Genomic DNA, 25,095 nt, shown 5'->3' on the forward strand with positions numbered 1-25,095 from the left:
CAAGCTTATAGTTTGAACTAAAAAGAAAAAAAAATGAAATAAGAAATTTAAAGAAAGTTCATAAGTAACCAAAACTTAAGAAAAAAGACCTGAAAGGAAAATACATATTTTTTAAATTACTAATTTTATTTAGTATTATGCTTCAAAAAGGAGAAATTTCATTAACATGTCTGGACGACTAGAAAAGAAAACAAGTTCCAACAAAACAAATTTGTACATATTTGACTTAAATAATTTATTTTTCATGAAAGGATACTGAGTTTTAGTTAGTATTATCTATCGTTTTATTTCTCCAACTAATTCCTTTTTTCTTTTAATGATTCTGTTTTATTTTATTTTTGTTAGTTAGTATTGATAACTTCGTTTCGGGATTTGATGGCAACAACAAAAACCAATGCGACAAAAGGTGTCATTAATTGTAGACTTTGTTATTGTCTTAACAATCCTACAATAAAATAGTATCAACAACAGGATCTTACAATAAAAAGTTATCGGCCATATCATCTCGTGATTGTCTTAACGTAAAAGGTTATCACTTAGACGACCTAAATCATGAACACTACAAAAAAGAAGGGCATTACCGAAGGCCAAGAGCCCTCGGAAACAACCCGAAACCGTCGGTAAAAGATAATTACAGACTGCTTATCGACGGCCAAAGAGCCCTCGGTAAATCCCTTGTCGCTAACATTTACCGAGGGCTTCCGCCCTTCGGTAATTACCGAGGACCAAAAGCCTTCGGTAATAACCGAAGGACGTTCTGAACCTTGTCCTGTCATGCACCACTGAACTTTCATCAAACAGTTTAGTTGTAGGATTTTCCAACAAATTTAATCAAGCAATTAATACGCTTGCAACATAAGGTGGCACTCAAAATGAACTTAGGAGAGACTCTAAAGTGGATTTAAAAAGCAAGAAACAATTATAAGTTGCAGATATAGCTAATTTGAACTCAATTTTAAAATAGGCAAAAAGTGTTTGATAAAATGCCTAAGAGAGCTACTGCAAAATGTGCATCACCAAATTTACCTAGGATGCAATTCTCTAGGATATAAGTACCTTAACATATGTCACAATAAATATAAAAAAATCTATTTACGAAAAAAGAATGGGAAAAGCATAGAAATGTAAATATTATATAGGATAAGTTAATGCCTTTAATGGTATACCTGACACATTAGGATAAAATTTCTTTGTAAATATTTCTGATAAATTGTATAGGTATTCGAACAACAAATCCGGTAATAAATTAGTGCATGCCTCTTCAAAAACCTGACAAATGAAACAGTACACAACCTTGTATAAGGTACAAATCTTTTGGATTGGAAAATAATGTGTAGGAACCCCAATGACAAAATCTTAAATATTACTAGTATAAAAAAAGTCTCAACACCAACATATATTATTCATGTATCCCACCTCAGGAAATTGCAGCAAATGGAGCCCTAGTGCACGTTCATCTTCACTATCCAACACTGTTTCTCCATTCTGTTAAAAGTTGATAATTGTGAGAAATGTGCACAAGTCATTATTCAGCTAACGAATGACTAAAAACACATGATCACTAAGTCATCACATTTATAATAGATTAATGCTTAATTGAATGCATCACAAAAATTAAATAAAGCAAATATTATTTCTTTAAGAATAAAACTAAAATAAACTATAGTGAGTTGTCTTCCTGGGAAGGAAAGGTAAACTTACTATTTTTACTTCTTCTATGTCTCTACCAGATTTCCTAATGATAGAACAAATCCTAGGATGTGCACACTTAATGAAATATACAACACTATTCCCCTGTTTCATAACAAGCTTACGAAGGTGAGACATAAATAACTTCAGATCAGTTAATTAAGTTGGGATTGAAGAGTTCAACAAATGGCAACATAAGTTTAATATGCATATCTTTAGATGTTTTGCAACAATTGTTACTTAGAAAAAACACACATTTATAGGCTTGAAGGAGTAGTTTAAACTCAAAAAATTATATGACTCTTGAAGTGATGGTTTCACTTCAGAGAGTCATCGATAAATGATAGGAACTAAAGAGAACACCATAGGGAGTCAATTCAAACCAATGGTTTGTACCATGTTCTTCTTTTATTTCATCAAAGTCAAGAATAGTGATATTTTTCATCCATGGTCATCTACCACAGACTTCTCCAGGAAAATATGAATAACCTGTATATATTAACACAAGAATATGCTCACAAAAAATTAACTACGACTTAGCATAAATGAAGAGAATGTTGATTTTGCTTAAAAGTAGGGGGGCATTATTGAGTTTAAGGAGCTTACTTAACAACTCCATAACCAATTGCCTGAGATGTTTTCTCAATCTCCTCCTCAGACCAATCTTTAGCTGTAACTAAAGGAACATAGTATCTGGAAAATTAACTGTCTAGTCCCAAGAATTTCACTTAATGAAATTTAAAATACGCACCAGCATTGATGAATCTTAATAAAGCATAAAATTCACTCATGGTTGCTTGCATGCAGATAAGGAATAGGTAAAAAGAGCTTAGGTGCTTTACCACGTTCAAGAATGGAAGTTCTACATCGTCTTTTAAATTCATCAAGTAAATCAACCAACCGAACAACCTCACTACTACAACTCCGAAATCGTTTCCTATCTTTTACTTGAACAAGACCAAAACCTACACCAACTTGCACGCCTGTAGGCCTAAAAGGAAAAGTAAAGGAGAAGTTTGACATTTTAACTCATTGGAATACTGGCAACAGTAGGTCAATAAATATATCTTAGTCCAAGATTTATCCTTTAAAAGTCAAATGAATAATATGAAATAAAAACATTCTGGACATTAATATCATAAAACATAGACAAGTCAATACCCAAGGTGCAAGTACAAATTGCTACTGCCATAAACAAGTAGAAAAAGGTTGTTGGCAATAATTAGTAATCATAAGATACCATGAAAACTATCATTCGAAATATACCTTAAATAGCATATCAAAGTGTTGTTGTTGCCCAATATCTGTAACATATACAATCCACTCAAGTTTTTCTTCATTTATCCTACCATTTCACTATAAATATCCTCGAACACAAGCTGACCTCCTTATAAAGTGCCCTCAAATCTTAACCCCGAATTTCACATAACTAGAGAGGTTAGTTTCCTACCAATTTTTTTATTCCTAAATTAAAATCAGTTTCAGCATCTAAAAGATAGACAATCCACGATAGTTGGATCATGATAAAGAATATAGCTTAGCTGAGAAAAACAAGATGATCAAAATCAAATTTAGATATTATAAATGAACTGAAGCTACCTATGAACAATGAAAAAATCTATTATTTTTCAACATCAGAACACATCTAATTCACCTATACAGTGTGGGTAAAAAAAATTACACGCCAAAAAGGGAATTATCAGTCGATCCTTCAATTTACACAGAGCATAACCAAGCACGCAGAAATGCCCAATTATGAATGTTAATATAGTTTAACTTTGCATTGCTTTCTCATGAAAGTTATAGGATTCATCACCTAAAAAGAAAAGTAAGAAAACACTCATGTCAGCCAATCCCCTGTCACTAATTACAGGGTCTGAAATGTGTGCTCCAAAGGAAATTTCAAAAATTATGACACTTCACTACAAATTCCAAAGCACACAACTCCTGACCTTTGGCAATTGAGCACTACGCATCAGCGAAGACCACTTCACTACAACGTCCTCGACACGCCAACCTCCAACAATCCCCATCCCTGTCGCAACACTCACAAGGACCAAAAGACGAACCCTAGGCGCAAACCAACCACCAACGAACCGTCGTCAGCGTCGACAACAGCAACCGCTTCAAACTGCCTTAGGGCGACAACCTCATGCAACCAACGAACCGCTTCGAACAGAGAGTAGAATTGAAGAGCGCCACCCAGCAACAAACCTTCGTCAGCATCCACACCACCAAACTCGCACTGTTAAACTGTAGCGTCAAACCGTAGCATCAAACTAGCTCACCGCCACCAAAGTCACGACCCTAAGTGACTGAGTTCGACAAACCAGAGGGAGGGAGTTCTTTTGGGAAATTTGATGAACGAATAATCAAATTTTAAATTTAAATCATCGTAGACATTACCGAAGGGTAGAGCCCTCGGTATTTAATTTCACCGACACATTACCGAAGGTCTACTAGCCGTCAATAATGAACCTTTGGTAATACGCGCTTTTCTTGTAGTACAATGAATCCAAAGATTTCGTTGATCTTAATATGATCATCAATTTAACTTATTTGATGATATAATGTAAACACATGAGACAAACTTAAATAAAAATAAAAAAACTCTTGAAGGATTTATTGTGAAACTCCATGTCGATGATACTCTAAATTAGTACATATACAAACTTTGAGTTGAATACATAAAACCTATTTTTGGTTCGCAATCTATGTGAACAAGTCATACTCTTTTGTTTTTCTATGTTTAGTTATAATTTTTCAACTTCTATTAAATTAAATTCCGTTAACTATTCTACCTCCATTATAAAGTTAACAATATGTAATATTCGTTTAGACGAGCATGTCAATATTTTCATTGATATTTTAAGTATTTAAAAGAACTTTTCCTTTCATTTACTTCCAATAAGTTCAACTATAAATATCTTCAAGAAGGGCGTTCTCATGCTTTGAAAATTTAATTTTGTAAAATAAAATTAAGAAATTCTTCTTCTTTTACTTGAGTTAGAAAACAGAACTAATCTTCAACCAAAACCAAAATAAAAACTTCAATATTTTCATGTGTTCAATCTCTTAACTTGATGGTGGCTATCACCAACCACCACAATTTACTGTTTATTTTTTTATTTGTCAAACCTAACACAACTTTACGACATAACTACCCTAATTTTGAGATATCAAAACAGAATTCGATTTCAAGATAAAATGTAATGTGTAACCTAGTGATTTGCTCAAATATCAAAATTCTAATTTCACACCAGTTTCAATTCAAAAGTTTCAATTCAAACTAAAATTAAACACTATTTACATAAGTGGTAATTGATATTTAAACACTGTAAGTTAACATTTAAATAATATATACTTCTTGTACAGTTTAAAGACGTTATCCATCCATTAGCTCGTTCATTGATTGAACTAACTTCTTTTATTCCTTCATTTTTTTTACCCTTATTATAGCAAATGTGAATGTGATTATTTTCTTGGTAGAAAGTATCTTAGAACACCCACATCAAAATAGAAAAACTCTCTGACCTGCAGATCAAACCTCAAGAGAACATATTTCACTAGGAACCAACCAACCTAGTGGACCCAAAGACCATGCATATGTTGCAACCTACACACATATAAAGAATAAGAGAAGACTCGCTTTTTCATTGGTAAAATAGTCTTCACCACTCACTCTAAACTTTAGAACAATCGTGATTCCGACAACAAACTACACATTTTATGAAGTTCAAAAGGTTATCATGATTGTCTTAATGATCTTATAGTAAAAGGTTATCACTTGCATGACCTAAATCACGAAGGAATCCAAAGATTTCATTCACCTTAATATGATCATCAATTTAACTTATTTGATGATATAATGTAAACACACGAGACAAACTTAAATAAAAAGAAATAAACTCTGGAAGGATTTAGTGTGAAACTTAAATAACAATAAGTAACCGGTTACTTATATCATCCCAAGCATATATAATCAATGTTATATATGATCTCAACTTAACTAAATTTTTTTCATTACAAATTATGGTTATTTTTAACCAACATTTATTTTTATTTTTTAATTATAAAAAACTCAACATACAATATGCAACATCCCAAAAATACAGCAATAAACTATATAATAGAATAATTACATTTAATAATATTTCAGTTCAGTCTTACACTAAAAAAAACGTACGCTTATGGCCGAACGGCCTTATAGAAAGATTACAACTAAAACTATACAGGATAAGCAAAACTGACCGAACGGTTTACAAAATAATATACCGATCAGTCATACATAACAAAAGGGGAAGGTGATCGAACAACCACCTCACTACAAAACTAAACTACTAACCGAACGTCCTACTGTTCGGTCTTAACTTCGACTTCTACCAAATTTTCTTCTTCCAGCGTATCTTCCAACAGCGCGTCCCCTTCTAATCACATCCACACGGATGATCATTGCAACGACAAGACGAACGTACAAAACAAGACAGAACAGGAAAACACAAGGTAAGCTTACGTAATTTAATTCATGCATAACCATACATTTCATCCAATCAATCAAACAAGATAATTCATCATAGCATCATACAAAGCCTATTACTAGACTGACTGTCCAGACTGTATGAAATCTGTGTAGCTACAGGCGTTCGTGCACCCGAGTGATGTAGTAATTGGGATGCCCTCAACAGCTGCCACCCGAGGTTAGCCCTATCTGTCCAAAGTACCCCTCCGGACTAGGACCTCCTGTCGTTCCCACACATGACCTACTCTCCTCTACGTGAAGACGAGTACTCACAGAACATCAAGATGAACAGTCAGCTTAGCATTACCCACAGTCATACTTTACAAATTCAATAATCATCCATGAGTCGTTCCTCCCCAGAACGCTCGTCCATATTCCACAACATTTCCATATCACATTTTCTTCATCATTTATTACTAAACATCTCATTTAATCACCTCGTACAAAGATTCATAAAAATTTTAAATGACGAACGTTCGACCCGAACTCAGAACGAGACCGAACACTTAGAACTAGTCCAAGAGATCTCCAGTTCCATAATGGATTTAGAACAAGAAGTTTACTATCGGTTTGAGAAAGAAACCGAGTACAATCACACATCATGAGAAACGAGTAGAACGAAAGTAAATTATGAAATGAGCCAAATAGATGAATTGACTCTTACGAACTCCAACTGAACATCAAAAAGACCATACTCCGCACTAAGGCACTAGGCCGGAACCAATGGACACAGACACTACAAGATATTCAAAGAATAATATGTACAGGAGTTTCCATGAAGAAACCGAACGCTTATGGACACTTAGATTATTTACATTTGGTATCAAGAAATACGATTGCCAGTTAAAGACTGAACACTATAGTGAGCGAACCCTAGTGGTTTGAACGAACGCTCGTATTAGAAAATTTAGTTTAAGGAGATAGAACGAGTGTCTATTGTAAGACCAAACACTTGTTTAGGACGAACACTTGGTATAAGACCAGGTCCTACTAAACTTATATAAAAGAGGCTTGATAAATATACTAAGATACTATTAGATTAGTATTTAAGAATAACTAAAATATACAATTTCACATATATATATATATATATATATATATATTATATATATATATATATATATATATATACATACATACTTAAGTTCATAATAGGATATTAAGAAAGAACTATGCTTGGCCGAACGCTCAATTGAACGATCGTCCTAGAGGCAGAAGTATGGTTTGTCTGACTACAATTCCTTCTACTCTCAACGCTCAACCAACTCTTCAAACTAAAACAAATAACAGAAAACCAGAATTGGTTCAGGCAAGATGACAACATGCACTCAGAACTTGAGTTGCATGTACCAGAGAACGAACGGCTAGAGACGAGAAAACTTACCAGTTCAGAACTCGAAACTGTTCAGTTCAGAATGAAGCTTAGGACGCCGGAAACGCTTCTACGGTGCCTGAATGGTGATCGGAGAAGAGAAAGGGTAAGATTTCTTAGAGAGAAGGGAGAGTTTTTAGTGAGAAGGAGGAGAAAATGAGAAGTTCAGAGTTTTGGGGAAGAAGGGTGCATGCAGAGAGAGTGGAACGGGGTTTTCAGAAAAATTAGTTTTTCTTCCCACGTTAAAACGAACGTCCGCTCATCTGCTGACACCTGCCTCCCACTATCTGATTTTTGGATCCTTGTTGCTTGACACCTGGCGTCCGCGCAGAGGGTTTTGTGTGCGTTTTTAATGGTTCTGACAGAGGGGTTTTTGATGCGTTTTAATGAATGGTTCTGACATAATACTATCATTATTCTTATTATTATTATTATTATTATTATTATTATTATTATTATTATTATTATTATTATTATTATTATTATTTTAATCTATAATTTTCGTCTTCACTCACCTATGACTTCGAATAGTAGAGGAAAAAATTCTCTGTGTTCAAATTCAGTAAAAATTACTTTTCGTTTAGACGAACATGTGAATATTTTCGTTGATATTTTATGTATTTAATTGAACTTTTTCTTTCATTGACTTCCAATACGTTCAAGGATATATACCTTCAAGGAGCACATCTCATTCTTTGAAAATCTAATTTTCTAAATCAAAATTAAAAAATTCTTCTTTCTTTTACATGAGTTATAAAAGATAACTATTTTTCAATCAAAACAAAAATAAAAAAATCTAATATGTCCATGTGATGTCAATTCCTTATAATTGGAATCAAATTTTATTGATTTTGTGTTTTTCAAATGAACATTTCTCTTTATCAGTCCAACAATGTTAATTTGTAACATAGTTATTAGTTAAAATATCGAAATTATAATTTCACGCCAATTTCAATTCTAATTAAATTTAAGCACGGTTTACATAACTAGTAATAATTGATATTTAAACAAAGTAAACATTACTTAAACTTACTTTTTTCTTATTCCTAATTCTTTTATCCATTCATTAACTTAAAATAATATTTACTTTTTGTGCTGTTTAAAAGTCATTATCCATTCATAAACTTGTACATTACTTAAACTTACCATTTTTGTTATTCCCTAGTTCTTTTATCCTTGTCATAGCAACTGTGATTATTTTGTTAGTACAAAGTATCTTAGAACGTTTACATCGAAATAAAAGAAAAAAATCGTTCTAAAAAAGAGAATTGTCCTCAAAGAAAATCAAGTTTGGAGGAAGAGAAAAGAAAACAAGTTTCAACAAAACAAACTTATACATGTCTAACTTAAATAATATTTTATTTTTCATCAAAAGGATCTTAGTTTTAGATAATATTATTATCGTTATATTTGACCTAATAATCTTCTTTTTCTTTTATTCAAAACCAACACTTCCAAAATCATCTTCAAAGTTATGCATTACATTATTTGCAAACTCCAAACAGAATTGTTCCATTCCACTAAACCCACCTATATAAAACACACCTATGAATCTCTTTTCTGTCATGCAATTGTTGAATATTCATTATCCAACTGAGGTCACTGCTGGTCAACATGGTGACACTAGTACACTAAGAGCATACTGCACCGGTTATTTTTGCTTTTAGGCACCGGTTCTACAACCGAGGCATATACCGGCGAGGTAAAAAGATTAAACTTTATGCCTCGGTTATAGACCGGGATAAAATGAGACAAGAATATGCCTCGGTTCTTAAGATAACCGAGGCAGTAGAGTGTATTTTTTTTAATTTTTCGTACTGAGTGTCGTTTCCGGTTCATTGTTCATTCATTTCTCAGTCATTCTCTCATTCACGGTTCATTTCTCAGTCATTCTCAGTTCATTCTTCCAATTTCAGCTCCCAAAATTTCTTTCATTTTCAGCTCAAAAATTTAAAACAAAGAAGAAAACTGTAACAGGAATCAATCAGTCCATACTAAATCAGCAACACAGTATCATCAATGTCCAAAACCAGAGAACCAAAATGCACAAAGCAAAGGGCAACACAGTATCTTCCCTTCCCTTTCCTTTCTCAGTTCTAATCAATCTATTTCCCTATCCTCTCTCAGATCCCACTCGCAGTCCAACAATCACCCATGTAATCCACATGCGCCGCCGCAAGATCCCGCCCGACGCCGATTCCATCCCCCGCCGCAAGATCCCGCGCCCCTCCCCGAGGCCCGCGTCCGCCACAAGCTCAAAGACCTCTTCGTCTCCTCACCTCCGCCACCCCTTAACGAAGAAGAAGAAGAAGAAAACAACAGCAAAGAAAAGAAGAAACAGAAGACCTCTTCCATCAGCAACAACAGCAAAGAAAAGAAGAAGAAGAAGAAAACAAGATCTACCTGTCGAACTCATCCCTAACCGCCCTGAGCCTCCGCCTCCGCACCGGATCTCCCTTCCGGGGCACTCCGCCGCAGCTCTCCGCCCGGTATCCTTCGTCTTCCGCTACCGGTTGCTGAGAAGAGCGTGGCGCCGCAAGATCCCCCGCTCCTCCCCTCGCCGCAGCCACGTCCTCGCCGCAGCCTCGTCCTCGCCGCCGTGCGTCCTCGCTGCGTCCTCGCGTCCACTGTCGTCGACGTTGTAGGAGAAGAGGAAGGAAGAAATGGCGCAGTAGGAGAAGAGGAAGGAAGAAATGGCGCAGCAGGAGAAGAGAAGAGAAGAGGGGAAGAGGAGGATTTGGGGAAACTTTTGATAAATCTCAGATTTAAGGCCCAGTAATATGCCCCGGTTCTATTTTCAACCGAGTCCGTAGGCCCAGTAATATGCCCCGGTTCTATTTTCAACCGAGTCCGTATGTTTCGCATTTGAGCATTACGCCTCGGTTCAGTCTGGAAACCGAATTAGTATCTTTTTTAGACACCGGTTATCTAATAACCGAGGCATATAATGCTTTTAAAATTACCAGAGTGCCACCGCGTTTTGATAGACTTCGGTTCCGTAAAAACCGAGGCATAATGTCCGAGTTTAAAACGCCATTTTTTACTAGTGTGAAACAAAGGTATCATGAGAATGTGCTTATGTATGTAAAATTTTGAATGCATAAATGATTTCTATCTAATTGTAAATTTTTCTTATTTTTATTTTTATTTAGCATAAGATTTTTAACATATTTTCATGTTAACACATATCAATTACGAGGCTAAATATTAATGGTAGTTCGATAATCATAAATAGATTTAACAGACAACAAATTTTAATAGAATAATTTTTTTAATTTTAATATCTTTTTAATAAGTACATTTTAAATTTAATTTTATCTTATTGTAAAATAAAATTCGTATAAATTTATGTATATTATAAATTTAGTTTACCTTTAATCCGATAAAAAAAATTATAGTAATAAGAGGAGAATGCTGAGGGTCGTGTTCATTTGGTACATGAATTTTGATAGTGTGTTCGGATTTATGTAGCAACTACTAACTGCCAATTCATCTCAATCCATCAAGAGAAAAGCTTTTACATTTGGACTCATTGGAATGTCACACAGTTAAAAAAAATTGTTTTTTTATTTCTATTCAACCTTAAAACCATTATCTATTAATAATCTATTAGAAAATATTCTTTAGTGAACAATATAGTATTGGTTGAGTTTGTTTTCTCTCCTCAAATTGGGAAGGCCAAGGGTCCAAGTCTATGTTGACTGGGTTTTTCATTTTGTAATTTGGCTCACATCTCTTATTCCCACTTTGTTTTCTCCTTCCACAGTAATTGTGCATGTGTTTTTCTTCCCAGAAAAAAAATAATAATAATTCTCTCTTTCTTTTTTATGGATTCCAAGTTAAACTAAAAAAATTATTAGGTGAGGAAAAGAAGGCAGAGAGGTGGAAGAAAAAGGAACCTTGAACCTTATATTTCTCACTATAGCCTGCTAACCTTATTTTGTTTTAAAAAAAAAATAGAAATTATATAGTTTTGATTCATCTATATACTTTAATAGTTTTTTTTAAAGAGTCTATGAACACATTTTAATAATTATTAAAAGTTATTTTTTAATATAATTTTTATATATTTATTATATGAAAAGATAAATTTTAATTTTAATTTATATATTTTTTAATTATACCTCTCACTTATTCTAGTCTAACTTTTGTGTACAAAATATAAACATTCCATTGAATTAAAAAATATTTTACAAATAACTCTTATAAGAAAATAATCATTCCTTTGAATCAGTAATCATGTTGATATATTTCGAGATATTTTATTTTTTTAAACTTTAATATAAAATTGACCAATATTAATTAAATTTAAGTAAAGTTAAATAAAGTATTGTATAATGTTTCATAAAATTAAGGATACAAAAAATAAGACAAAAAGCAAGTTGGCCAGAAATAAACAAATAAGTGAATAAAATTAACAAAGCAAACTATTTCTTTCTATTCCCGTTTACAGTGTGTTTCATACACAAATATGATTTAATATTTTGTAAAAGAAATTAAAAATCTTAAGAAAATAAAAGAATAACAACCATCCAATTTCAAAAACAGTGTGTAATGGGTTAAAAACAAATAATTTATTTTTAATATTTTCAACTAATCTAAACTATTTAATGAAAATTAGGTTCATTTTTTGTGGTAAATATATTGTAATAAAATAAATCATTATATTTTTTAATTTATAATCTTATATTATTTTATATAATTTTTTATTAAAAGAAGTTTTATAAGTTTTAATGAGGACCAAGTGAGACAATACTATAAAAAGATAAGTGTTTTTAATACAATATTTTAATTGAAGTATTAGACATCATTATATATTTTCACAATAATTATATAATAAATATTAACTTATATATTGATTCTCAAATATTTTATTATTTTTTACTAAATTATTAGGATGATTAGCTTATTTACGTGTGTTTGTGAGATCATTTGAAAAACAAAAACCTCTCCCATTGCCACTCTCTCTCAACCTCCATCTCCCTTTCCTTCTTACAGCTTTCACCTTCTTTTCTCTTTTTGGTTAGGAGTCGTCCTGAAATAGCTATGGAAGACCTTTCAAGCTAAACCATGGATGGAAATTAAGAATACAATAAGTTTCCTTCTCCTCGACTTTTAGATACTCAATATGTGTTTTTCGTTTTTTTAAACTTTTCTGAGTTGCATGTAGGTTTTCTCTACTCCTACGAACTCTATGCATGTTGGTGAGTTCAGTTTTGTTTCAAGATCAATAAGATGACTCCTTTGCGTGTAGATCGGGTTTCGTGAATGAAAGTTGTTGGATAAGGTTGGTGAGCTTCAAGGACACCAATTAAGGTGAGAGAAACTAATCCTTGTTGTTTTTGAGTCATGAATTGTTTAGATCTATTATGATGTTTGAGATTTAATTTTGGATGTTGAGAGGAGGGTGAAACTCTACTATTTTTGCTCAAGAAAGAGAATTTCACTTTACTCTCTATCGAGTTCTCACCCAAGCGACATATTCTTGTCCAAACGAGACTTTTCTCGTTCAGGCAAGAATGTCATTACACTTATTTTGGTCTCTATCAAGTTGTTGCCCAAGCGAGAGTCCTTTACTTAGGGGAGAGAACTCGAGTGGCTCATCCTAGACTCTTAAAGTGGACCCAAGCAACTAGATATCACTAAGCGAGACTTCCACTAAATTATTTTTATTTTAAATGTGATAATGGATTATTGGTTGATAATAAAATGTATTTGATGAGTTTATCATGATGAACAAACATGTGTTATATGAAGTGCAAAGCATGCACTGTGATGGAGCATGTGGTGGATAGTGCATGAAGTTTATTTTGACTAAAGCGGAGTTTAAATGTTAAGAATACAAAGAATACACGTGGTTTTTAGAACCTTTATGGAATTTTGTTACGATATTATATTATGATATCTAATAATGAAGGAGAAATGTTGGTGAAAATAGTTGTGAATTGTGTTATAAGTAAGTGTGATAACTTTAAGAGATTGAAAATGGATCAATCAAATGGAATGAGAAAACTTTTGAATTATATAATTGTTTGGGGTTTTGACTTTTAAGGAAGAATTACAAGTCTTTATTAATTGTGTTATTCATTAACTAAGGATATGTATTTGTCAAAAGTCATCCTATACTCTACTAGGCATACAAACTCACATAAAATGTCATAATCTAAGTGGTGAGAGTTGAAGGAGGTTTTTATGGTAGAATTAGGGTGAGACCCCTCGTCTCACAATGCCATAAGTTAACTTACCCTGTCCAAAGAAATTTTATTAGTTTATTAGACTAGGTGGAGTTAGGGCCTTTGTTGCAATCCACACTAAAAGATTTTATGACAAGTGCAAGGCCTCTTCTGTCCAAGTCATTGCATAAATCTGAATATCGAGTCTAGTATTATGTTTTTCTTATGTATATGTGAATGACATGATGGTTGGATCATGAAATGCTAAGTTTTAGTTTGTTGAGATATGGAGTATAGACGATTTATGTATGTTTAATGTTATCACTAGTTTACCCTCATGTTGTTTGTGGATTTCTTGTTTATGTGTTTTTCTTTTGTAATGATCACCATTAATTGATATGTGTAGATGAAGAACTAGAGGTTGAGCTGCCTCAAGAAAAAGGCGATGCAACTATGCAAATATAAAACCCTGAAAACTATGCAATACCTGTTATTAGTTTTAAGTTCCTTCCGTTGAAGATGTAGGACATCTTAATACTAGTATGGTTATTTTCGATAACTATTATTTTATATCTTATTTTAATTTTTTATGGATTATAAGCTCTCTTATTTAAAAATTTTATGTTGAGATGTTACATTTGTCATAAACATTATAAGTAATATCTATCCTAATCTTAGACTTATTGATAGATTTTTGTCGCATATCTTCTAGTGAGAAAAGTAAACATGTAACTGACACTAATATTGTATGTCACAAACAAAATGTATCTACGGATTTATCAATTGGGCACCTTTGTGACTAGGATAATGTGAGGTTTCTCAAATGTTATATCCCAATTGTTTTGAGGTTTACTTCCAAAGTTACTTCAAGTGTTGTAACCTTAAAACCTGTCATTGGATGTGGTCTTTTTCACTCACAAACATTTGATTAGTTTTGTTTAAGAAGAGACTATGCTATATATTTGTAATGCACTGAAATAGTATTCAACTTCAGAGGACAATTGGATCCCCATGGAACATGAAATTTTGAATAGCTTTAGTAACAACATTGCAATCATGCCAAAAGTTTAGATTGGAGTCCCTTCATTTCATTTGATGTAGGTCAAAAGGGAATGCCAATAAAGAACATATAACACTGAACACTTGGTTTCTTGAATCATGGGATAGGCATATGATGATTGTTGCACAGTGCTTGCTTATTCCATCAATGGTAAAATAAACCCAAACCCACACGGATGTCATCCCTATATTAAAGTTTTAGAGCATCTGAGGGATGTACAAGTTACCTTTCCTATCAAGCTAGCATTATAAACACAATAGAACTATCAGAGCAGTGTGAGGTGTCATCTGAAATAAGGAACCAATGGTAGTATATCAGAAAAAATGGGCCCAGCAATTCATGTAAGGTAATCAACCGAAGCAGCAACTAGAGAAGAGAAATCCAAGAAGTTGAAATTGCGTGAAGCAAAGATCATGACAATTCTTGTTTAATGATTTAATCATCACTATTCATATATTAGATCTTAAAACTCTAACTCCTTTTTATCACTGTATGACATATTTGTCCTCGTGTCTATGTGACACCACTGTCGTGAGGTTATTCTTCTAGTTCGCTAACAAAGAAACACCGCTGATCAGATATCTAGCAGATTCAAACAATATCCAAAGAGTTCATGGCACATGAGCAAGTGTGTTACGTACCTGAGTACGAGAACTTGCCACTCACACCCTTTCAAACTCCCACAGGCAATAAACAATGGTATTTGACTGAATAAAACTCTTTATTAACTGGAAATCTTGGTATCACAATAAACAACCAATAACTGGGAGCAGGGTCTCCGTCAGTTACCTGAGAGCCTAACCTCTCTTACAAAACTCCTTAATCAAAAACCTCCCCTAAACCCTAGGTTCCTCCTTTATTAATACTAATTACTCCTTCCCAAAAAGGTAAAGAATAATAGTAATTATGCCTATTTATTATAATTATCTGGTAAAAATATTTCTATCCTTATTTACCATATTTACTTCTATAATATCCTGAAGTACGTCCTTTGAGTTTCCCGCCTGTCCTACTACTATCAGATAGAACGCTCGTTGTTGCTTCCACTCGCTTAGGACGCTCGTCGTTGCTCTACTCGCTCAGCCCTCTTTTTCTCTTCCCCCTATCGTTCGGTCATCGTGCTCCCCCCTTTCCACCGTTCGGTCATCGTGCTCCCCCCTTTCAACCGTTCGGCCCTCATGCTCCCCCTTTCAACCGTTCGGTCATCGTGCTCCCCCCTTTCCACCGTTCGGTCATCGTGCTCCCCCCTTTCAACCGTTCGGCCCTCATGCTCCCCCTTTCAACCGTTCGGTCATCGTGCTCCCTCCTTTCAACCGTTCGGCCCTCATGCTCCCCCCTTTCAACCGTTCGGCCACTGTCCTCTACCGTACAGAACCCTTCTCTCTCTCTCCTATATCTTCTTCTCTCGTAAACTCGCCAGCCCCTAACAAAGTGTTTACTTGCCAAACTAAAATATTCCTGTTGTAACTACTCTCAATGAGGTTAAACATGCTTCATGAACTACGGATTTCTCTTCTATTATCTATACATTGATAATGGTTAACATTTATACAAGTAATCCTCCCTCCCCACTCTATCTTCAAAAGGATGAAAGCCTTGATAAATTAACTTTGTTCAAATTATCTTACATTTGAAAAATATTTGCATTTTTTATTTTGCAGCTTCCACATAACTTTTGAAGTAAATGATTACTTCTCATAATTAAATAGATTCCAAACAACCCATTAAACTAAAATATGAAGTTGGAATAAAGGCATGGCAACCTCTTAAAACAAAAATAAGCTACTTGTATAAAAATAATATTAAATATTCTTATACGGGTCTAGGACAGAGGAGAAAGTCTGGTTGTTGTCTCTGTAGCAGTATCCCACAAAAGGGACAAAACGGTTTTGAGGACACTGCTTGAGAGGAAGATTTAATGAAAGAGTCTGAATCTACATGAAATGAAAACATTCTAAAAAGTGGCTCTGGTGCTAATGTAAACCCTGACCTACGGCAATAGACACAATACCACAAGGGAGTAATGGGGCAAACCTACATACAAACAACACATCTCAGTAACCTGTGAGGCTTAACTTCATCACTGGAATTTTCACATTGACAAAAACCAAACTCAGGGGAGTCAAATGGAACGGATGCTGAACAAAAACTGCATGTCTCCACTGCTGAACATCTATTGGCCAGGAACCTGTATTTTAAGAGAAACACATTAATATAGAATAGGAAGAATCAAGAATTGTGTTCGACTGCTTGTTGTATTAAGTGCGAAATATAAGTTAGTTTTGATATTAATTTGACAGTTTTGATTTTATTAAATATAAGTAGAAATCATTTAATTTAATTTGTTGATTTTGATGACCACATAAAGTTAAAGATGAAAAGTCAGAAAATGGTGGAATAGGGAATTTTGGGCAAAAATGACTTTAGTGCGGTTAAAGCGAAAATCTTGAGGTTTGAGTCACACAAGCAAATCCACCTTGGAGGGAAGCCTTAAGCACTATACCTGAGGCTAAGCCACAAAGAGTTCTTCTTGAAGAAGTCATCTCACGGGCTACAACACCAAAAGCATGACGCCTGAGCCATAAACAAAGCCCACATTGGAAGGAAACCTCTGTAGTTAGAGCCATGCTTCCATCGTTGAAGCCACGTCCTAGAAAGTTTAAAAAAATAGAGTTGCTCCTTTTTTTTAGGAGACTTCTGGAATGATCTTAGAGAGATACTTTTAGAGAGTTTTTCATACATTTTCCTCTATACTTTTAGAGAATATTATTAGAGGTTTAAGAGATGATATCTCTTTTTTGTATTGAATTCTTTCCATCCATCACGAGGAGCTAAATCTCCAAAAATGTTGAAGCAATATGTAACCCTTTGAATCTCTCTTGTAACTGGTATTGTTTTATTTATGAAAGTATGTTTTTAATTACATGTTTGCTAATTGGTTTATACTTGTTGTTGGATGAACTGATCACTCAATACAAGCCTTGAAAAGTCCTTGTGATGATAACTTGCTTGTGAGTGTGTTTGGTATGTGGTTAAATGAAAGGCAAAGTTGATTCATGTTACATTATGATGGTGGATGTAAGAGTGTCACCTCAATATACACTTTTGAGTGCTTGAGTGAAACACTTTTGAGTGCTTGAGTGAAACACTTTTGAGTGCTTGAGTGAAACACTGCCTTTGGTGAGGAATAGTTTCATACACATAGGGTAACATTTTATCTGCTTGTTGATCACTCATAAGGTTGTTGCATCTGTTGTGTATTTCTTGATTATGTGAGCACCATAATTGAAGCTTGATTGGCTATGACATCATCTATCTTGATTGATCTTTCTATGATGAGCAAACATGAGTGATTTACTTGTTCTAGATAAAAATGCTTTTTTGGTGTGCTAGACCAATGTAGTTTAACTATGTTATTTAAGCCAGGTTTTGTTTTGCTTGAGGACAAGCAAAGTTTCAAGTTTGGGCTTGTGATAACAGTTGAAAAACCGTTATTTTTATACTTAATTTTGATATTAAAAACACCCTTTCTGACTTAGAAACTTGCTTTAACTCATGTTTTTGCTTTAGTTTTGTGAATAAGAGAACTGAAGGTGAATTTAATGGTTTTGTGCTAGATTCCCTTGATTTTGTAGGCTATTGGAATGATTTGAAAGAAGAGTTAAAGTACCGAATGGTTGAAATGCAGAAAAGTCAACCAGAATGCAGAAAAGTCAACCAGAGTGCAGAAAAGTCAACCTGAATGCAGAAAAGTCAACCAGTCAATCAGAGTGTAGAAAAGTCAATCAATGTGCAGAAAAAGTAGCGCTGAGCGCCAGTTTAAGTGTCGTTTTCCGCCTGGGCGCCCCACTTAGGGCGTTGAGCGTCAGCGAAGTGGGCTTGGACCTGTTTTCTGTTATTTTTCTGGTCTATTTAAGGACTTTTACGTCCTAGGGAATGTATCTTTTGATGGCTTGATCACAAAAACACATTTTTCACCCCTTGGGGGTAGATTTTGGGAAGTGACAGCTCTCCTCTTCTCTTTCTAGGTTTTTTCTATCTCTTTCGTTCTTTCATTCTTTCATTCTTTCATTCTTTCATTCTTTCATTCTTTCATTGTTCATCTAGTTTCTCCATGATAATGGGGAACTAAACCTTATTTGTTGTTGGGAAAGATGTAACCTCTTAAACTCTCATGTATTTAATTGATTCTTGATTATATATGCTTTACTTCATTAATTGTTAGGGTTTTTCCTCTATACTCTATGCATGCTTTGTTTAACTCATTCAATTGCATGATTATTGGTTGTCACTATGGACACATATAAGAAAATCTAGAACTGGGAAAATTCTCCCGAAAGCAATATTACCTAGACTTAAGAATAGGAGGATCGGTTGCCTTTAAGCTTCTGTACGAATGTAATGCATGATTAATTGCTAGGGAGACAAGACATTGTGAACTAGTAATTAGGAGTAGGCTTTCTTCACCGAGACATCGGGTTTAAGGTAAATTAAAAAGTGGCATTAACATTAATGAAGAAGATGAATTCATATATGCATGAGAGTAAATTAGGTGAAATCTAAACCCAACAACAATATCATCAACTTTAGTCATTCATTATTGTGTTTAGCCTCAATTGATCAAATTGCATTCATGTTTATTTTATTGCATTTGCATTCAAAAACCCCAAAATTTGTTCTTTAGAGTCTTAATTAGTTGAGTAATCACATAAATGTTTAGTGTCATGAGTCTCTTGGGAAACGATACTTGGTCTTACCATTTATTATTATTTGATACGATTCGATACACTTGCCAAGGTCTTAACAAGTTTTTGACTCCGTTTTTGGGGATTAAAAATTTGTTTATCAAGTTTTTAGCGTCGTTGTCGTGGACTCGTGGTATAACTATTCTATTTGTGTGATTCTTAACCGATTTTAGACTTTTTATCTTTTTATTTTTTTTATCTTTTTATTTTTTATCTTTCTATCTTTTTATCTTTTTCTCTTTTATCTTTTTCTCTTTTTATCTTTTTCTCTTTTTATCTTTTCATCTTTTTACCTTTTTATCTTTTTATCTTTTTACCTTTTTATTTTTATTTTTCTATCTTTTCATCTTTCTATCTTTCTATGTTTCTATCTTTCTATCCTTCTATCTTTCTATCTTTTTATTTTTTTCTTTCTATCCTTCTATCTTTCTATCTTTTATTTTTTTCTTTCTATCTTTCTATCTTTCTATCTTTCTATCTTTTTATCTTTTTATCTTTCTATCTTTCTATTTTTTTTATCTTTTTAATTTTTTATCTTTCTATCTTGTTCTAAAGTTGCTCTATTGTTCTATCTTTCTATCTTTCTATCTTTCATATCTCTTCATTTTTTTATCTTTTTAATTTTTTATCTGTTTGTGCTAATTGGGTGATCTAGTGTAGTGTTCTTTAGTGTTTGCAGGATAAAATTTGAAAATCTGTACTAGGTGCACAAGATCATCAAGAGAAGAAGGAGGAAAGCATCTACTGAGGGATGCTAGGAGGACTCGGATGACAACATCTACTGATGGATGCTGTTATGATGAGGGTGATGAATGATAGCGTCTATTGATGGAGGTTATGTGATTAAGCATCTATTGATGGATGCTATGTGATTAAGCATCTTCTGTGAAGCATGAGAGAAATATAAGGCATTGTGAAAAAAATTTCCAAACCATAGATTTGATGATCTATAGCACAACTGAACATGTTTTACAATGGGCTTAAGCCATAGACCAAGATGTCACTTGATGGTTATGTAGGTGAAATCATGATGATGAGAAGTGTTGAAGAGGTCATTATAATCTTTGAATCATTGGGAACAAGTGACTATCAAGTCCAATATGACAAAATTCACCCTTCTAAGAGAGGAATTATGGAGTTGGGAAGACAAGGTGCTATTCTAGCACAAAATAAACTCATTTCTCAATAAATGGAATAATTAAAGAAGCAAATGACTACATTGAACTTAGGTTGCGATCGTAGGCTCAGCTCAACAAAAATATTGAAATGTGACGTTTATTACAACATTGACAAGCACATCAAATCGTTTCCCAAGAGACTCGTGTAATACTAAATAATCATACAATTAGTAACTCATATAGACTAAAGAATAGTTCATGAATGTATGTGCAAGAATGGAAAAACTTAGAAATAGACATAAGGGAAGTATCATTTCCAAAGACTAAAGTTTTAAAGAGGATAGGTGCATAAAATGTGATGACATTGTTGGAAAAAGGGAATCAAAGAGAAAAAAGTGAGTTGAGGTTTGTATTTTAGTTCCGTAATGTTCTTCCATGGATGTTCAACATCTTTGGCTGCTTTAGTCGCCTTAACGAGATCTTGAAACTCCTCTTCAACATTATCCATGCCACAAATCTTTTGCAGCATTTTCTTAGCTTCTTCTTTTTTACCTCTTTCGATTAAGGAGTTAAGGGTGTCACCTAAAAAAAGAGATCCTACACATAGCATGATTTTAGGAACTACATCAGCACCTAAAGAAATTCTCCAACCATATTCTAGTTTGCCAGTGTCGTAATTAATAAGGTTTGCAACCAATATGGCAATTGTGATCATTATTTGAAATCCAATATTAAGTGCACCTCTTATCATGTTGGAGCCATTTCAGACAAGTAGACAAGTACAGACTATTGGAAATAATAATAGCAAAAAGAAAAAGGAAATGTTAAAAAAATTCAATAATGAAGGTTTCCCCATAGTCATATAACCAAATTGGAAAGCATTGACAATGATGCAAAGCCTTACCTGATTATAATATCCAACACCAAAACCAAGTAATAATCGACCTATGATGAGCATTTCAATATTGACTGCAAAATTGTTCAACAACGCACCAGCAAGGAAGAATAAACCACCTACAAACATTAAGGTCTTGTGTCCCATCATTCTTGAGGTGGTGGAAGTAAAGAAAGAAACTATTAATGCACCAAGATATAAAGAAGTGAACAAAGTAATGAGTTTGTTGTTAAACTTGCGGTATTGACTTTCATGGAGAGACTCATCTTTCATTTTTTTATAAAAACTTGGGAAGAGTTTTAATAAGAATGGTTTCATGGAAGTCACTCCTCCCGTGATTCCAAGAACATAACCAAATAATAGAACACTCATTGCTACTACAAAACATGTGACCAACACGAATAATGTGATCTTACTTCCATATTGTCTTCCATTTTCTAAAGTAGCATAAGCTCCATCTGCCATCTTTAAAATGTTATATTTTAAGTGGATCACTTTCTTTTCTTAAACTTTCTTTCTTTTTCTACATATAAGATTTTACGAACTTGTTTTATAATCTAAAATATGCTAATAATAACATCTAACGGATAAGAATGAGTTATTTAATTGAAATAACTTTGCTAACAATACAATATCTTTTTATGCTTCTAATTATCTATCATGTTGTTAATAGCCAAACTGAAATGTATGGTTCTTTTTCGTTAGAACTCATAAGTTATTTTAAGGACTTAAGATAAGAACTAGTTAGTGAAAATTTAAAGAGTAGCTGTTTTTTTAAACTAAGGTTAATTTGGTCATTATGGATGATAATAATTTGTTTATAATTTAACAACATCGATTAATACTCAGTTTATTTGTTCATTCGTTTATAAGAATTTATAAAAAAAAGTCAACAATATTTTAATTTATAAAGTAAAGTGCTTTTATTGAAATTTTGAATAATTGATAAAAAATATTGTATGCACAACTTATTTAAGAGACAATTGAGTACTCTTGTTGTTTGTCTCTTGTAAAAAAAAATCGACTTTCTAATACTTAATTCTAAACCTCAAGTCATATAAAAAAAAAGAGAAAAATAAATTTGTGATTCAATTACAACAATATATTCTAAAAAAATAAATTGGTGCACTAAGCTTATAGTTTCAACCACAAAGAAAAAAAATTAAATAAAAAATTTTAAAAGAAAGTTTATAAGTAACCAAAACTTAAAAAACAAAGAACTGAAAGAAAAATGCCTATTTTTTAAACTATAAATTTTATTTAGTATTATTCTTAAAAAAGAGAAATTTTATTAACATGTATGGAGGAATAGAAAAGAAAACATCTTCCAACAAAACAAATTTGTACATAACTTAAATAATTTATTTTTCATGAATGGATCTTAGTTTTAGTTCGTATTATTATCATCTTATTTCTCCAACTAATTCTTTTTTTTTAATGACTCTGTTATATTTTATTTTTGTTAGTTAGTATTTATGACTTTATTTCATGTTATGGCAACAAAAGAAAATGACAACAACAAAAACTAATGTAACAAAAGGTGTTATTAATGGTATTGTTATTGTCTTAAAATCCCTACAATAAAACATCATCAACAACAAGATCTTTCAATACAAAGCTATCGATCATAAGATGTCATGATTGTCTTAATGATCTTTTAGTAAAAGGTTATCACTTCGATGTCAATCATAAAATCTCATTGAATCAATTTAGATGATATAATATAAACACACTAGGCAAACTTAAATAAATATAAAAAAACTCTTGAAGGATTTAGTGTGAAACTCAATGTCGTATACGTATAGATAAGATGATACCCTTAATTAGTATAAACAAACTCTAAAGGGTTTAGTACATATAGCCTACATTTGCTTTCCAATCCATGTGAATAAGTCATAATTTTTTAAACTATTCTATATCCATTACAAAGTTGTTAACAATAAGTAATCTGATTACTTATATCATCCCAAGCATACATAATCAATGTTATATATGATCTCAACTTAACTAAATTTTCTTTATTACAAATTATGTTTATTTTTAACCAACATTTATTTTTATTTTTTAATTACAACAAACTCAACATACAATACTATCATTATTCTTATTATTTTTATTATTATTTTAATCTATAATTTCGTCTTCTCTCAACTATGACTTCGAATAATAGAGGAGAACTTTTTGTGTTCAAATTCAGTAAAAACAACTTTTTGTTTAGACGAACATGTGAATATTTTCGTTGATATTTTATGTATTTAATTGAACTTTTTCTTTCATTGACTTCCAATAAGTTCAAGGATATATATCTTAAAGAAGCACATTCTCATTCTTTGAAAATCTAATTTTCTAAATCAAAATTTAAAAAATTCCTCTTTCTTTTACATGAGTTATAAAAGATAACTATTTTTCAATCAAAAATAAAATAAAAAATCTAATATGTTTATGTGTCTCATATCTTAATTTGATAATGATTTCTATTAGGAATCTAAGTATGAGTTTAAGCCTCATTTATGTAGAAATGAGAGAATGGACCACCGTATAAAGGTAAAGATATAATAATCCATTCTCTTAAGATTTTAAATTGAGGTAAAGATATAATAATCCATTCTCTTAAGATTTTAAATTGAGAGAATAATATCAATTCTTTATGATTAGAATCATATTTCACTGGTGTTGTGTTTCCCAAGAAAACACTTATCTTTATCAATCCAACAATGTTAGTTTGGTAACAATATTGTTATTAGTTAAACTATCGAAATTATAATTTCACACCAATTTCAATTCTAATTAAATTTAAGCACGGTTTATGTATGTAATAATTGATGTTTAAACACTACAAGTAAACATTGAAATAATATTTACTTTTTGTGGTGTTTAAAAGTCATTACCAATTCATTAACTTGTCTAATGCTTAAACTTACTTTTTGTATTCCCTGGTTCTTTTATCCTTGTACTATATGAAATATACCGATCGAAATTAATTGTTATTTATGGACAATTAACAGATATTAATAGGTCAGATTGACTTACACTTTACAATTATACGGTATTATTGGGTTTGATTGCCTAAAAATATATTCCACTAATGGTTAATCAATGGATTTGGCTATCACAAGTCCTATAGGTACAATGATCTTGATCTATTATAATCAAATATAGACATCTTTATAAAACATATCTGACTTGAGCGTCGGAGTGTCTTCTGCAGGTCAACAACCCATCGGAGTGGATTGCGTTCTCGGAGAGGATTGGACAATCGAAAGAAAGTAGAGCAAGGAAGGATGACCGACCCTCGGACAAATACAACCGAAACATTTTGGCACCCACCATGGGGTCGAGCGACATCCCCATGAAACCACGAGGAACGAGACATGTAGACGTGCGCTCGGCCTCGACATTGCTACTTCTAATCAATACCAGGTTTTGCAATAAGAGTACAAAATTCCATAATAATCTCTAAAGGCATGTCTTTTGTTTTGAGAACTTTCAAGAACTTTCAACCCTACATCCAACCTTGAAGGTTC

At 32.7% G+C, this 25,095-nt stretch overlaps 1 protein-coding gene across 14 annotated transcripts; it reads right to left on the reverse strand.

Moving 5' to 3' along the window:
- Positions 1-1,106: 1,106 nt before the first annotated feature.
- On the reverse strand, positions 1,107-4,190 carry LOC148199387 (arginine--tRNA ligase, chloroplastic/mitochondrial-like). 14 transcript variants are annotated; one of them, XR_015785565.1, is made up of 6 exons: positions 3,642-4,188; positions 2,532-2,680; positions 2,296-2,365; positions 1,702-2,178; positions 1,417-1,485; positions 1,107-1,269 (listed from the first exon to the last, which is right to left on the reverse strand). XR_015785565.1 is itself a non-coding variant. In XM_088111616.1 (5 exons), the coding sequence occupies exons 2-5, from the start codon at positions 2,571-2,573 to the stop codon at positions 1,132-1,134; spliced, it is 342 nt and encodes a 113-aa protein (XP_087967742.1). In that variant the 5' UTR covers positions 2,574-2,680; positions 3,642-4,186; the 3' UTR covers positions 1,107-1,131. The 14 variants fall into 14 exon arrangements, 2 of the variants coding, with proteins under 2 accessions (XP_087967742.1, XP_087967741.1); XR_015785566.1 differs by having other exon boundaries at positions 1,702-1,794; positions 3,642-4,185; XR_015785570.1 differs by lacking the exon at positions 2,532-2,680 and having other exon boundaries at positions 3,642-4,190.
- Positions 4,191-25,095: the final 20,905 nt, after the last annotated feature.

This window comes from Vigna umbellata, chromosome 4, assembly GCF_029865625.1.
Source record: "Vigna umbellata cultivar VRB3 chromosome 4, Vumbellata_1.0, whole genome shotgun sequence".
In the NCBI taxonomy this organism is placed as follows: Eukaryota; Viridiplantae; Streptophyta; class Magnoliopsida; order Fabales; family Fabaceae; genus Vigna; species Vigna umbellata.